Genomic DNA, 15,504 nt, shown 5'->3' with positions numbered 1-15,504 from the left:
CTCTGGGCAGCCCCAGATGCAGGCAACATACTGGGGAGAAGTGTGTGCAGTGGCGTCTAGTTTTGATAGGGTGTTTTTGATTTTAGTTTCAGAGTAGCAGCCGTGTTCATCTGTATTCGCAAAAAGAAAAGGAGTACTTTTGGCACCTTAGAGACTAACAAATTTATTTGAGCATATGCTTTCGTGAAGTGAGCTGTAGCTCACGAAAGCATATGCTCAAATAAATTTGTCAGTCTCTAAGGTGCCGCAAGTACTCCTTTTCTTTTTTCTATTTTAGTATACATGTTGTTACGTACCCAGATACTGGGACCACAGGGGGCTGGCACAAATTAGAGCACTGTTGGGGCAACTCTCACCTGCGCTGGGCCTGACACAAAGAATCAAGGAGCTATAACTCGTTGCTGGTTCACATTTCTACTTTTTGTCCTCTCCTAGCCCGTCATGGGGCATGGGGTAGAGGAGTCATCCCTTACTAGGTGCTCTCATAAGCTCCTGCCCTGCTTTTCTTGGGGCTCCCATAGAATGGAAGGAAATCAGGCTATGGAATTGCCGGAGATACTCTCTCTTCCCTCCCTTACCAATTTAACAGGCCACCAGTGGAGGAGTTGATGAGAAAACATAGTAGAGAGGAAACAGCAGCTTCTCAGATCACTCCCATCTCACACCAGGGCTGCTGTTAATGCTACAGGGGAGGAAGTGGGGGAAGTGATGCCCCTACCTCCTCCCTATAGCTACAGGGCTAATTCAAACCTCGACAGTAATTCAGTTTTGAATACCTGTATAAAAGAGAGTTTTGAATACTTGTATAAACTTCAACCAGAAGTTATGTGCTTGGTGCAGGAATCATTAATTCTATGGACTATGTTCTCCAGGAGGTCAGAGTAGATGATCACAATGGTCCCCCCTGGCCTTAAAATCTATTAATCTAATAAACACTTTCACTTATAAATAGAAAGCACAGCTGAAGAAACACAGCCTCCATGAATAGTTAAAGATTCATTTTCTGATGAACATAGCTATCTTCAAGGGCAATAGTTCAAAGTTTTGAGGGCCTCAGGTTGAAAGTTACTGACCTAGCATAATGGACCCCCAATCTGTCCTTAAGTGCCATCATAACATCAATTAATAATAATAGAGTAGGTTTTCACATTGAGGCTAAGTAACAATAGAAACCCCTCAGCAAACAATGTTATACAATGAAACTGGGATTGTGTCCATCATCCACCGACTTCCTCAGATGCTGGTTGAAAAAGGACAGTGAAGCAACAAACATGAAAACAAGTCTTTCCTCAGAATGACACAGCCAGACATGGAGGACATTTGTCACAAGTTATTTTGCAAATGACGAGCGCTATCTTGTCAGAGGCTCTGCAGATCCTGAGAAGTGCTGAACCCTCTCAGCTCCCATGGACACCAATGGGACTGGGAGCAGTTCAGTCTCTTACAGGTTCAGGCTCTAATTTGTTACAGCTTGTGTGATCCCTGAACCGTCCCTTCTTCTAAATTACTCAGAGATTAGTGTCCTGTGGTGAATGTGGTTAAAATGATGAACTAAGTTGTGAAACCATTTTGATTAAATGTAATAGATAGACGGACAGACAAACTACTTACGTGAGACCCAGCCTATGATGCTACGCAATGTGGTCTCATTATTTCCTTGCACTCCCCCATCTATCTGCCTCTCTTATCCATCTGTCGTCTCTTGTTTTATACTTAAATTATAAGCTCCTTGGGGCAGGGACTGTCTTTTTGTTCCGTGTTCACAAAGCACCTAGCACAATAGGGTCCATGACTAAGGCTCCTAGACACTATGATAAGTGGACATTGCAAGTGGGCAATGGGAGGCTGATATAATGGGCCTACTGACAGCTCACATAACAAAAGAGAGATGATAGGAAGAGAGACAAGGTAGGTGAGGTAATATCTTTTATTGGACCAGCTTCAAAGGAAAGGGAGTGGGCACCTGACCAAAAGAGCCAATGGGAAGGCTAAAACTTTTTAAAATTGGGGGAAAAGCTTTCTCTTTATGTTCTGTGGTTGTTCTCCAGAGAGAGGGAACAGAGCAAAGCCAGGGCTCTGTTTTTGCCAAGTATGGAAATTATTAGATTATACCTAGAACTATCCAAATATGTAAGTAGAGTAGAAAATGTCTAGAAAGACGCAATTAGGTTTATTTCTTTTATTTTCTGAAAGGCTTGTGGACTCCTCTGTGCTAACCCCAGATGCTTTTGTTTTGCTTGTAACCTTTAAGCTGAACCTCAAGAGAGCTATCTTGATGCTTAATTTTTGTAATTGTTTCTTTTAAGATCTAGCAAAAAACCTAAGTTTCAGATGTATTTTCTTTGTTTTTGTTTTCAATAAAATTTACCTTTTTTAAGAACAGGATTGGATTTTTTGTGTCCTAAGAGGTTTGTGCATATGTTTTTTAATTAGCCGGTGGCAACAGCTGATTTCCTTTGTTTTCTTTCTCGGCTCTTCCCTGAAGAGGGGGTGAAAGGGCTTGAGAGTACCCCACAGGGAGGAATTCCCAAGTGCGCCTTCCTGGGTCCCCAGGGGTTTTTGCATTTGGGTGGTGGCAGCATTTACCAAGCCAAGGTCAGAGAAAGCTGTAACCTTGGGAGTTTAATACAAGCCTGGAGTGGCCAGTATTAATTTTTTAAAAAAAGAAAAGGAGTACTTGTGGCACCTTAGAGACTAACAAATTTATTTGAGCATAAGCTTTCGTGAGCTACAGCTCACTTCATCGGATGCATTCAATGGAAAATACAGTGGGGAGATTTATATACATAGAGAACATGAAACAATGGGTGTTACCATACACACTGTAACCAGAGTGATCACTTAAGGTGAGCTATTACCAGCAGGAGAGCGGGGGGAAAAAAACCTTTTGTAGTGGTAATCAAGGTGGGCCATTTCCAGCAGTTGACAAGAACGTCCGAGGAACAGTGTGGGGTGGGGGGTGGGGGAATAAACATGGGGAAATAGTTTTACTTTGTGTAATGACCCATCCAATCCCAGTCTCTGTTCAAGCCTAAATTAATCGTATCCAGTTTGCAAATTAATTCCAATTCAGCAGTCTCTCGTTGGAGTCTGTTTTTGAAGTTTTTTTGTTGAAGAATTGCAAATTTTAGATCTGTAATCGAGTGACCAGAGAGATTGAAGTGTTGCCGGAACCCAGTGCCGAGAGGCAAAACAACAGCAGGGGTTCGTTACCCGGTGTGCTTCACTCAATAATCACAACCCGGTGGAGAAGCAGAAAAGTTTATTTGCAGCTGCAAACAAGGTACAGGGAGAATAGAATCTCAAATCCTGCACCCCAGAGCAGGTCATTACACACACTTTTATATTCCTTAATGCTACTGCACTACACATCAGCCAATTAAAACTTTGCACAAATACTCTGCCTTCCTTATATGGGTTACAACAATGTTTATTTCCTGCAACCTCTAACAAGCATTCCTAGCAACTTAAACAACCAGCACATTCTGTCTGGCCTTGTAGCTCTCTCTCCTATTACCTTTAACTTGGCGTCAGCAAACCTTACACTATAAGGCATTATCTGTGGCACTGCTATGGGTACCCGCATGGCCCCACAGTATGCCAACATTTTTATGGCTGACTTAGAACAACGCTTCCTCAGCTTTCGTCCCCTAATGCCCCTACTCTACTTGCGCTACATGGATGACATCTTCATCATCTGGACCCATGGAAAAGAAGTCCTTGAGGAATTCCACCATGATTTCAACAATTTTCATCCCACCATCAACCTCAGCCTGGACCAGTCCACACAAGAGATCCACTTCCTGGACACTATGGTGCTAATAAGCAATGGTCACATAAACACCACCCTATACTGGAAACCTACTGACCGCTATTCGGACCTACATGCCTCCAGTTTTCATCCAGACCACACCACACGATCCATTGTCTACAGCCAACCTCTACGATACAACCGCATTTGCTCCAACCCCTCAGACAGAGACAAACACCTACAAGATTTCTATCAAGCATTCTTACAACTACAATACCCACCTGCTGAAGTGAGGAAACAGATTGACAGAGCCAGAAGAGTACCCAGAAGTCACCTACTACAGGACAGGCCCAACAAAGAAAATAACAGAATGCCACTAGCCATCACCTTCAGGCCCCCCAACTAAAACCTCTCCAATGCATCATCAAGGATCTTCAGCCTATCCTGAAGGATGACCCATCACTCTCACAGATCTTGGGAGACAGGCCAGTCCTTGCTTACAGACAGCCCCCCAACCTGAAGCAAATACTCACCAGCAACCACACACCACACAACAAAAACACTAACCCAGGAACCTATCGTTGCAACAAAGTCCGTTGTCAACTGTGCCCACATATCTATTCAGGGGACATCATCATAGGGCCTAATCACATCAGCCACACTATCAGAGGCTCGTTCACCTGCACATCTACCAATGTGATATATGCCATCATGTGCCAGCAATGCCCCTCTGCCATGTACATTGGTCAAACTGGACAGTCTCTACGTAAAAGAATAAATGGACACAAATCAGACGTCAAGAATTATAACATTCAAAAACCAGTTGGAGAACACTTCAATCTCTCTGGTCATGCGATTATAGACATGAAAGTTGCGATATTACAACAAAAAATCTTCAAATCCAGACTCCAGCGAGAGACTGCTGAATTGGAATTAATTTGCAAACTGGATACAATTAATTTAGGCTTGAACAGAGACTGGGATTGGATGGGTCATTACACAGAGTAAAACTATTTCCCCTTGTTTATTTCCCCCACCCCCACCCCACACTGTTCCTCGGACATTCTTGTCAACTGCTGGAAATGGCCCATCTTGATTATCACTACAAAAGGTTTTTTGCCCCCCGCTCTCCTGCTGGTAATAGCTCACCTTAAGTGATCACTCTGGTTACAGTGTGTATGGTAACACCCATTGTTTCATGTTCTCTGTGTATATAAATCTCCCCACTGTATTTTCCATTGAATGCATCCGATGAAGTGAGCTGTAGTTCACGAAAGCTTATGCTCAAATAAATTTTTTAGTCTCTAAGGTGCCACAAGTCCTCCTTTTCTTTTTGCGAATACAGACTAACATGGCTGCTACTCTGAAAGCTATTAATTTTTAGAATCCTTGTGGGCCCCCACCTTCTGCACTCGAAGTGTCAGAGTGGGGAATCAGCCTTGAAACATGGTCAAACCAATGGGCTAGGAAAATTCTCTTTGTAGCAGCATTCTAAATGGATGTGAGTGGGGCAAGATCACATTTGTTAAGACCCAAGAAGAGCAGGATGTTGCAGTAATCAAGGCATAGATGACCAGAGCTTGGATGGGAATGTTAGCTGTGTGGATGTTCAAATCCCTGTTCCAATAAATATTTATACAAAGTGGAACAGCTTCAATAGGACAAATTGAGTCTCACCTGCCAATAGCCCAGTTGTTAAAGCACCCAGCTGGGAATTGAGATACCCAGGTTCAAGCTCTTGGTTTGAATCAGGCAAATTGGAAACTTGGATCTGGACTTCCTATAAGAAAAGTAAATGGCTTAACCACCCAGCTATTCAAGGGAAGGGGGAGGGGGGGTTCTCTCTTTGCAAGTAGGATCAAAACTGGTCTGTTACAGCAAAACGATTCCATTTTGATGAATCTTCATTTTAGATTAAAACCTTGAATAAAAAATTTCACAATCACCTCCAGTATTTACTGTCTTCAAATGGTTGCACAATCAGATGGTATTAGTTAACTTGTACTGTGTCACTCCATCTTGTGTTATATGATATCTGTTGCTAATTAAAGCCTGTTAAACTGTGAGTCATTCTACAGCAGACTTTATGAAACACCCTATTAACCATATAAACTGAGAAGCCTGAAAGACACATATACCGAAAGTAGTGCCAGACTCTTGTTACGCTAAGGCAGAAATGAGGATAAGAATGAAGAGCCTTCCATTTTCGCTGTTACTATATGTGGCATTTTCTTATGCTTTTCCTGTGCTTCCAGAAAAAAACACTGAGGGAGAAAATATGCAGCTTGTACAGGTAACTTCATTTTCTGAATCTAAGATGTGCTGAGCCCTTTCCTTTTAGATTTTAAAGCAGCTGCATGTTTGAATTGGTTAAGACATTGTTATCCCATGACAATTCCCTACCCAACCATACACAGCTCTCGTAAGCACACTTTCCTAAAACAGATAAAAATGAGTAGGAATTGTCAAGTGATTAAAAAAACAGAAAGTGTGGTCTGTTTCTATTTAGCCAGATTCCTAAGACAAATAGCTGCTGGAGCACATGGAAATCGAGGATGAAAGCATAGTGTACGAATAATAGTGGTCCTAAGGTAATTTTTTTAAGATCTAAAAAAAAGGTTGTGGAATTCATTCATTTATTCATGTATTTCTTGTCAGGAATATCTAGAGAAATTTTATGAGCTTCAACCAGATCCAGAGCATCTAGCATGGAGAAGAAGCACTAGCCCCATGGTTGAAAAGATCCAAAAAATGCAAGAATTTTTTGGATTGAAAGTGACTGGGAAGCCAGATCCTGAGACTTTGGAAGTGATGCAGAAGCCCAGGTGTGGAGTTCCTGATGTCGGACAGTATGGTTTCATTCTCCCAGGATGGAAAAAAACCAAACTGACATACAGGTAATATCTATGTAATTTTTTCTTGTGTTTAAAATGTGGTTCTCATCTGAAAAGGAGCTCAAAAGTTATCTTGTGGACATCCTTATTTATTTTCTTTTAAAAAACTCTCCTAGCAAGTGTGCTCGGTTAACACAAACAAAAATTTGTCAGTTTTTCCCTGCCACTCATGCAAATACACCCTGGGCTCTGGGAGTCTAGCTGGGTAATTTATCTCTCTGACATAATTTCTAGTAAAGATTCTGTAGGCCAACCATGAGTCTAACTTATGTTCGTTACACCCCTGTTGTCTTCAAATGAGGTCATCAATGGCAACTTACTATGTCTCCAGAGTCAGTCGATATGACTTTCAGTGTGCCCAAGGAGAAGATCTGTTGAACGGCAGCCATTTTGTCAGGGTATTATTTAAGAGGTCAGATATATATGATAGAACATTGGTATTATAAATATTAGAGATGGAAAAGACGAGTTATTGCATTCCTGGCGCACAGAAACCAAAGTGAGTTTTGAATGCTCAAGGATCGTCGGTCAGGCCTCCTTTTGTATCTTCTAGTACAATATGCTATCATTGCTGGATAAACTCTCTAGATAAACCATAAGTATTATTATTGCAGCATATGCATTTGTTTCTTTATTCCTACAGAATTGTGAACTACACTCCAGATATGACACAAACTGATGTGGATAAAGCAATCCAGAAGGCATTTAAAGTGTGGAGCACTGTGTCCCCACTGACTTTCACTCGGATTTATAAAGGGATAGCAGATATAATGATTGCTTTTGGGACTGGAGGTGCTGTAATAACTGTATGGAACTTGTAAGATGAATTTATATTGTTGTCTACAGCAATGATATGGAGCTCTAATTTTTTTTCAACAAATTCCTGTTTAGCTCATGGTCACTGTCCCCGTTATTTTGATGGACCCCTTGGTGTTCTTGGCCATGCTTTTCCACCTGGCAATGGTATTGGAGGGGATGTCCACTTTGATGAAGATGAACACTGGACAGACGGCTCTGCTGGTAGGTCAAGAAGATCTCCTGTACTATGTGTTAATGATATCTTGATGTTGTTTAGGGGAAGGAATGCCCTGAGATAAAGGACCCTATTGTAGTACAATGTTAATGTTAAAAATAACAGGATATTAAAGATCGTCTTCAAATGTCTTTCACAGTCCTGCTTGAAAAAAGATTGTAGAGGAAGAGTACATACTTCTCCTGAGCAACCTGGTTTGTTTAGATTCGGGTATCCACAGTGACTGAGATACAAATTTGGCCTTGTCTGTACTATAGGATGGAACCAGTGGTAAATGTACCAAATGGCACAGCACTGTCTGAAACACCAACAGTATAGTGTGTCCTTGTTAATGCTGTAGCAATAGGGCCATTGCAGTTTTGCCCCATGTCCACACTAGAGCTGTAGTACACTTCTGCAGTACCTCTCACACAGTTTCCAGCACAGCTCCCTCAAGTGGTGGTTTGTGGGATATTTCAAAAAGCCTTTTGGAATTCCCTGGGGAACCATAGGAAATTGTGAAAGAGGTCAAACTCCCAGAATCCTCTGGGGAAACTCACATTAACGCTCCGGTTCCAGTACAATTTCCTAGTCCTTTCTTATGTTCCACACCATGCAGAGGAAGGACTTGAATCCAGGTCTCTCAAATCTAAGGTAACTGTCCAAACCACTGGGCTATTGAATATTCAAGGATGGCCCACTCCACTCTCTTTTCCCTCTCTCTCTTCTTCCATTCCTCCCCCCCCCAGTGAAAAGTTTCAGAAAGTCTTGGTTTCATTCCTCAATGGAACAAAAAGAAATGTCCAAACCTCATATTTTGTTTGCAAAATGGAATTATTGTTTTCTAGCCAGCCATGGTCAGGAGATCTAGGTTCAATTCACTGCTCTGCCACAGACTTGTGATATTGGCAAGTCACTTGACAACTCTGGACCTCAGTTTTCGTCTTTGAAGGAGAGATAATAATTCTTCCTTGTCTTACAAGGGGTTTGTGAAGCTAAATCTATTAATGTCTGTGAGGCGCTCAGATACTACACTGATAACTATAAAGTATCAAGATAACTATCTGAGCTAATCTAATTTCTCCTGTTTGTTGAGCTGACATTAAATCAGGGCTACCTTTGTCTGATGTGTTTTATTAGGGGATATTTTAAATAAACCATGGACCTAGAAAACATCTATTTATAAAAGGGAAAACGTCCAGTCAGCACTATTTTTTTTTTATATTTCCTGCCCAAACTGTGTATACCATGTGTGCAGGGAAGAAAGTCCCATAGAACAACAATTCAGTGCCTCAGGCATAAATATGAGTATTCTTGTTCTAGCCCTCCTGCTCTTGATAGGTCTGAATCACCAGACAGTCAGGGGTAGGTAAATTGGAAAGCCTTTCCTGGCAATTCATCAAAACTGCTCTCATGCTCGCCTCTAGCTAACTACTCACTCAGCTCACCTAGTTTCAACAACAACAGGAAAGAGCCAAACAGGCACTCCTTTCTTGACTCTGGAAGAACATCACCTTCAGGGCTCAAATTCTCATATAGGATTTCCTGGAGCCCCCTACACTCCGCCCATTCAGGGCTCCAGGTTTCAGCTGCAGGGTGGGGGAGTCTCGGGGCTATAGCCCTATGGGGCACGCTGGGGCTTGGGGCTTCAGCCCCTTGGGTTGCACCAGGGCTCGCTCCACAGGTTTGAAAATATTTACTGGCGCTCCGCTCTGGACAGCTCTAGCTGAATTTAAGCCCTGACCACCTTGTTTATATAACGTTTCATGCTATATCCCACCACCAGTGGTTTGAGGTATATTCTGTGATGGCTGTAGAACCACTAAGATCCTCTGTAGCACTTGTGTGTTGAGCAGTCAGCTGGACTTCCCAGTTGCAGGCCTGTAGACACAAATACATCTAAACTGTCTCGCACCTATGCTTTTTTTAGGGTTCAACTTGTTTCTTGTCGCTGCTCATGAGTTTGGCCACGCATTGGGTCTCTCACATTCCACTGACCGTGGAGCCTTGATGTTCCCAAATTATGCCTACATCAACCCCACTGAATTCCCACTGTCCCCGGATGACATTAATGGCATACGGGCCATTTACGGTGAGTAGAATCCATCTCCTCAAAAAATCAGAAACAAACAATATCTCAGACAAAGTGAAATCATTTTTAACTAATTATATTTCAATATTGTCCTCTTGTGTGTGAAATACATGACTATCCCACACATTTTGGTACATTCTTTTTAAACTGCTTTCCCTAGGACCCTCACCTAACACCCCGGATAAGCCAGCCAGACCCACATCACCTAAAACCTGTGACCCTATGATGTCTTTCGATGCTATCACTACACTGCGCAGAGAAGTCATGTTTTTTAAAGACAGGTAAACCCAGTCCCTCTTCAATTGACATTAACCTTTGTTTGGACGTTTCTTTTACATTATTTCTTAATGACTGAATGCAACAACATACTCCAGTGATAAGCACCATAGAAAGAAAGAAAGAAAGAAAGAAAGAAAGAAAGAAAGAAAGAAAGAAAGAAAGAAAGAAAGAAAGAAAGAAAGAAAGAAAGAAAGAAAGAAAGAAAAAGATTTCAGAATTAATTACCCACAGAAATAAGAGATGTTTTATTGTTAACAGTGAAGCTATTTACAAACTCGCCTACATTTATACTAGATGTCAAGTGAGTCCTCTGGCAAGAGTTGCCTTGTCTTTCCCAGAAAATATCTCAGGTCCAGCAAAGATCTATGATTCATTCCAAAATAAGCAGATGGTCAGATTGAGTTGTGAGATAAGTAAATACTACCATCATTTGCAAAGGAATGGTTATGTTCTGTAATACCTCTTGGGGCCAAATTCAGTTCTCAGTTATACCTCTACAAGCCCACAATCAGTGGGAACTCATAAGTTAGCAGATCAGAATCAGACTCATTATTTTGTGTGTCCTGGATCCTCTAGCTGATTCTTTCATGTGTTAGACTGTGGCACAGAAACTACCCAATCCCTCATCTAGCTCTAATTTATATTCTTAGTCAGTCAACACCAAGGGTGGACTGGTCAGTCACCAAAAGGGGTTTCTGGAAATAGCTGATATATTTGGATATTTGACTGCAGCAAGTGACAGAATTTTCTTTCCCAGTATGGCCAATGTTTTACTTTCTAGCATGATGAAATCATTGACTGATTAATAGAATGCACATGGTATCCTGCTAGATTCCCTTGACAAGAAAGAGGTTATACTTCCCATCACTGTTTACAGTGTTATGAATATACAGAAATGTACATGGGTTTATTATTTACTGTGAAAATTGTATCATATTTAAATCAGGCACATATGGAGAGTTTATCCTGATAATTCAGAAGTTGAACTTGAATTAATTTCTACATTCTGGCCTTTTCTCCCATCTGGTATTCAAGCTGCTTATGAAAATATTAAAGATCAGATTCTATTTTTCAAAGGTAAAAATGTATGATTTTCTCTAAATTCTTCTTACGTGTAATTTTTGGGAGGAAATTGGAGGAAAGCACAGGGGTGTGTAGTGCTTCAATGTGAGTAATACCTATGCCAACGGGAGGATTTTCCCACTGGTGTAGGTAATCCACCTTCCCAAGAGGCCATAGGTAGGTTGATGGAAGAATTCTTCTGTTGACCTAGTGCTGTCTTCACGGGGGGAGGGAGGGAGTAGCAGGGAGAGGTAAGATTGGTATAGCTACATCTCTCAGTGGTGTGGATTTCTCACACCCCTGAGAGACATATTTACACCAGTGTAATTCTCTGTATAGACCTGGCCTGGATAGACTGAACAATTACAGGAAATTTCACCTAGTTTTCCTTACATGTGATTTCCTGAATTCTGCTACTGTGCAGGCCCATGTGTTACTTCCACTAAGCAAATGCACTTGTGTTTGTTTGGCTTGTCATAAACCACAGGTGAAACATTACAAATCTTGTTGTTGTTGTTTTTAACAGGAAATAATTTCTGGGTTATCAGTGGGTACCAGGTGCTCCATGGTTATCCTAAGAACATCAACACATTGGGTTTCCCAAGGAGTGTTAAGAAAATTGATGCAGCCGTTTCTAATAAAAACACAGGAACAACAGACTTTTTTGTAGGTGACAAGTATTGGAGGTAAGATCAATGGCTAAATTTTTTTCTTTCTGGTTGACTTCCATGCAACCTTCATGTGTGCATTTAAAGATAAGATTTTCCCTTTAAATATTTAGACAGCTAGGACACTTTATTAAGGAATATATTTTAATTTTCAAGGAAAGTATTTGTTTAAATGACTCCTGAACTGAGAAAAGAATATACCTTTGCTTCCCTTTCAAAGACCTGTTTAACAGGACTGTTAATACAGTACTCTGCATGTAGATTTCTTTTGGTGCACTGTACAAGACAATAAGAGTATTCAAGGAAAATGGTAGATGCCTCAACACTTGGGACTTTTACAAATAAAGTGGACAAAAAACTAGAAAATGTGCTGTACAAAGCAATTCTCTGTTGGCAGGGAGATGGACTGGATGATCCAACAGGACTTTACCTACTCTAACTTCTGTACAAATAACAGTACATTGACTCACAGTGTCGGCTTATGTCTATACAATGAGCTGAAGGTGCAATTCCCCTGCTCACGTACACAGATTCGTGGTTAGCGCTTGTTGAACGAGCATGAGTATAAATAGCTGTGTAGTCACAGTAGTATGGTAGGTGCAGCAGAAGCATGGCTTAGCCATGGCCAAACCCTGGTCATCTAATTCACAGGAGTGCCTTTTAGCACACAAATACCAGAGAAATAAGAAACAGGCAGATAAGACAGATAATAAACTAGACATGTGAGTGGCCCATTATGCAGAGTTGGTCACTATTCAGAGGTCCCTGCAATAAGTAAGGAGCATGGATGAGTCAAAGAGGCTTTATCATCATTGTGTATTTCCTTAGTCTGATGAGTCAAGTCAGCCACACAATGTTTGCTGAATTTACAGTTGTTTGTGGTTTCCTATCATTTGTATTTACTGGTTTTGGAAAGAACCCTTGCAATAACATATGCTGCTGTTCTACTGACCTGGCGACAGGGCAAAGGAACATTAGCTGCCCACATAAAAGCTACCATACAGAGTTTTAAAATGTACTATTAATACAGTAATTATTTCAGAACCACAGCCTTCCTCCAAAAAATGTCTCATATCCAAAGACAATTAAAACAAATTATTTTCTTTTTGTTTCAGCAGGGAGCTCTCCTAGTTCTTTCTGAACAAAGAACCATTTAGTTCCTCCTTTCACCCGCTAAAGTAAACCCAGTATTATATTAACTGTCCTTCACACCAAGGAGAACTGGGTCGATCAGAACTGACCTTAATTTGACTAGATGGATCATCAAAGAGGGATAATCCAGTTCCCCCTCTCTCCTCTAAATTTCAAAGCTGAGTATGCTTCCAGGTTACAAGCTATGGACAAAGCTGAAATGCCAGACTTTGTGCCTCCATATGGTAATACATAAATTCACAGCTTTTAGGGCCAGAACAGATCATTAGATCATCTTGTCTCACCTCCTGTATAACACAAGTCATTAAATTTCATGCATTTACCCCTGCATTTAGATCAGTAACTTGTGTTTAACTAAAATGCATCTTCTAGAAAGTCATCCAGTCTTGACTTGAAGAGATGGAATATCCACCACTTCTGTTGGCAGTTTGTTCCAATGGCTAATCACCCTCACTGTTAAAAACTTGTGCCTTGTTTTTAATTTGAATTCGCTTTTCTTCAGCTTCCAGCCAGACACTTCCAGCTCTGCCCCTCAAAGAGTTTGCTCCCATATTAAACACAAGGCCACACTCCTGCGAAGAGTAGACAGGCTCATAGGTTTTAAGGTTAGAAGAGTCCACTGTGATCGTGTAGCCTTGAGTTGCTGCATGTGCTTAACTTTGTGCAATGTGGGTAGCCTAATGAAGTCAATTGGTCTACTCGCAGTGAATAAAGTTAACCACGTGCTTAAATCTTTGCAGGATTAGGGCTTAAATTCTTGCAAATCCATTCTACCCTGTTATATCATTCAGGTATGAGGAAAGCCGTCAATCCATGGAAAAGGGCTATCCAAGACAGATAACAGATGATTTTCCAGGAATTGGCAAGAAAGTTGATGCTGTTTTCCAGCATAAAGGTAAGTGGAATGAACTTTAAAGTAAGCAGAAGATTTGCACTGTTGTAAATTTCAGGAGGATTAAAAATATTGTTAGTCATTATTATATTAGTCACATTATATGCCATTATTATTATTACCCTTGCTAAGAGCAGAAAGTAACAAGAGGTTTTCTGTGCATATGGAAGATGTTATTTTGCTATTGTCTCCAGCATTATTTGTTAAAATAGAGCTACAAATGACTTGTACAATATAATCATTCCACTTACTTTTATTTCTAGGATTCTTCTACTTTTTCCGTGGATCAAAGCAATGGGAGTTTGACCCTAATGCTAAGAGAGTTATTCGTGTGATGAAGAGCAATATCTGGTTTAACTGTTAATATGAAACATTATTATAGGCAACTTAAGAAAAGAAAGACTAGCTAGCTAGCTTTCTATAAAATCGCACATCACTGTGATATCAAAGAACCTAGTATATTGGAAAGGCAACAGGGCTGTTTTTTCATGAATGTCTACATTTTTTAATTCTCGGTATTGTTCATATTCATTGTATGTCCAATGGTCAAAGTAGAGCTACAGTCTTTGATTTCTTTTCATAACAAAGTATAACATATTCATGTGTGTTTTATACTCTGAATGGACTTCCCACTATTTTGGCAATAAAGTGTTTTTTGCTTGGTATTAACTGCTGTTTGCTTCATCTGTTCATGACACTTCACATTTCTAAAACAGAAAAGGTCTGAAGGACTTGACACAAATATGCTGAATATATTTTTAAATTATATATCCCCATCTTTTCATTTTTTCCTTCACAACACCTCCAATCTCCAAGTCATTTGTAGCTCTGTTTTAACAAATAATAATTCTGTCCACATTGCCAAATCTGTCATTTAGGCCCTTATTGTCTTGTGTCTTAACTTTCTCATCATCTCCTCTTTGACCTTGATTCCTTCAACCTTCACCCTCATATCAATTCAGAATCACTCTCCTTGCTTGTTGCTTCAACCATGTCACCCCGCTCTCTTGCATCAAGTATAATCTTCTTGGAACATTATGTCCATTCATAATTTAACCCTGTTCTGTTCAGTCAATCCATTATCTTACCATGTGTAAATCTTTGTGCCACCAACAATGACAGCCTTTCCCACCCATTAGTCTACTTCTAACTTGAGTACTTGTGTGCTTTATCTCATGCTGCTCCTTTTGCATGGAACAAACTCCCCACAAAAATCCATAAAATCGCTACCTTATCCTCCCTTCATATGTTTCCTTCCAGACACCCTTGTGCAATAATGCCTATAGAACACCTCGTCAGCAAGTTATATTGTGCACTAATCTATGTGAAAACATGCTTGCACTGTATTGGCTTGTCCTCCTTCCCCCTCTTTGTCATCTTTGTTTCAGTCACATATTGCATCTTTGGAATAAGGAGTTTCTTTTTACTACATGTGTGCACAGTGCTGAGTGCAGTGGGACCCTGATCCCTACCTGGGACCTCATAGCCCTACTGTAAATATAATAAAATAATCATAATAAAAAGTATAATAATAATATAATATTGAGATGAAAGTGTGACTACTCCATTCCCATTGACCTGTTTGCTATCAGGGAATCTGAACCAATATGGGGCCAATCAGGGCTTCAACATTTCTTTCCATTGTTCTGTGTAGCTCTGTAGAATTTAATACTTCTCTTCTTGTTCTAGTCTCACTGAAGCC

General features: G+C 40.6%; 1 protein-coding gene across 1 annotated transcript; it reads left to right on the top strand.

The window, feature by feature from the left end:
- The first annotated feature begins 5,820 nt into the window (after positions 1-5,820).
- Positions 5,821-14,467, top strand: LOC102940815 (matrix metalloproteinase-27). The gene is made up of 10 exons (XM_007057355.4): positions 5,821-6,044; positions 6,410-6,648; positions 7,289-7,437; positions 7,537-7,665; positions 9,588-9,749; positions 9,910-10,030; positions 10,975-11,105; positions 11,617-11,776; positions 13,702-13,805; positions 14,066-14,467. The coding sequence occupies exons 1-10, from the start codon at positions 5,928-5,930 to the stop codon at positions 14,164-14,166; spliced, it is 1,413 nt and encodes a 470-aa protein (XP_007057417.2). The 5' UTR covers positions 5,821-5,927; the 3' UTR covers positions 14,167-14,467.
- The last annotated feature ends 1,037 nt before the right edge of the window (positions 14,468-15,504 follow it).

The sequence above is a fragment of the Chelonia mydas genome, chromosome 1 (genome assembly GCF_015237465.2).
Source record: "Chelonia mydas isolate rCheMyd1 chromosome 1, rCheMyd1.pri.v2, whole genome shotgun sequence".
In the NCBI taxonomy this organism is placed as follows: domain Eukaryota; kingdom Metazoa; phylum Chordata; order Testudines; family Cheloniidae; genus Chelonia; species Chelonia mydas.
Note: the sequence above shows the minus strand (reverse complement) of the source record. Positions and strands in the feature narration are given on the sequence as shown.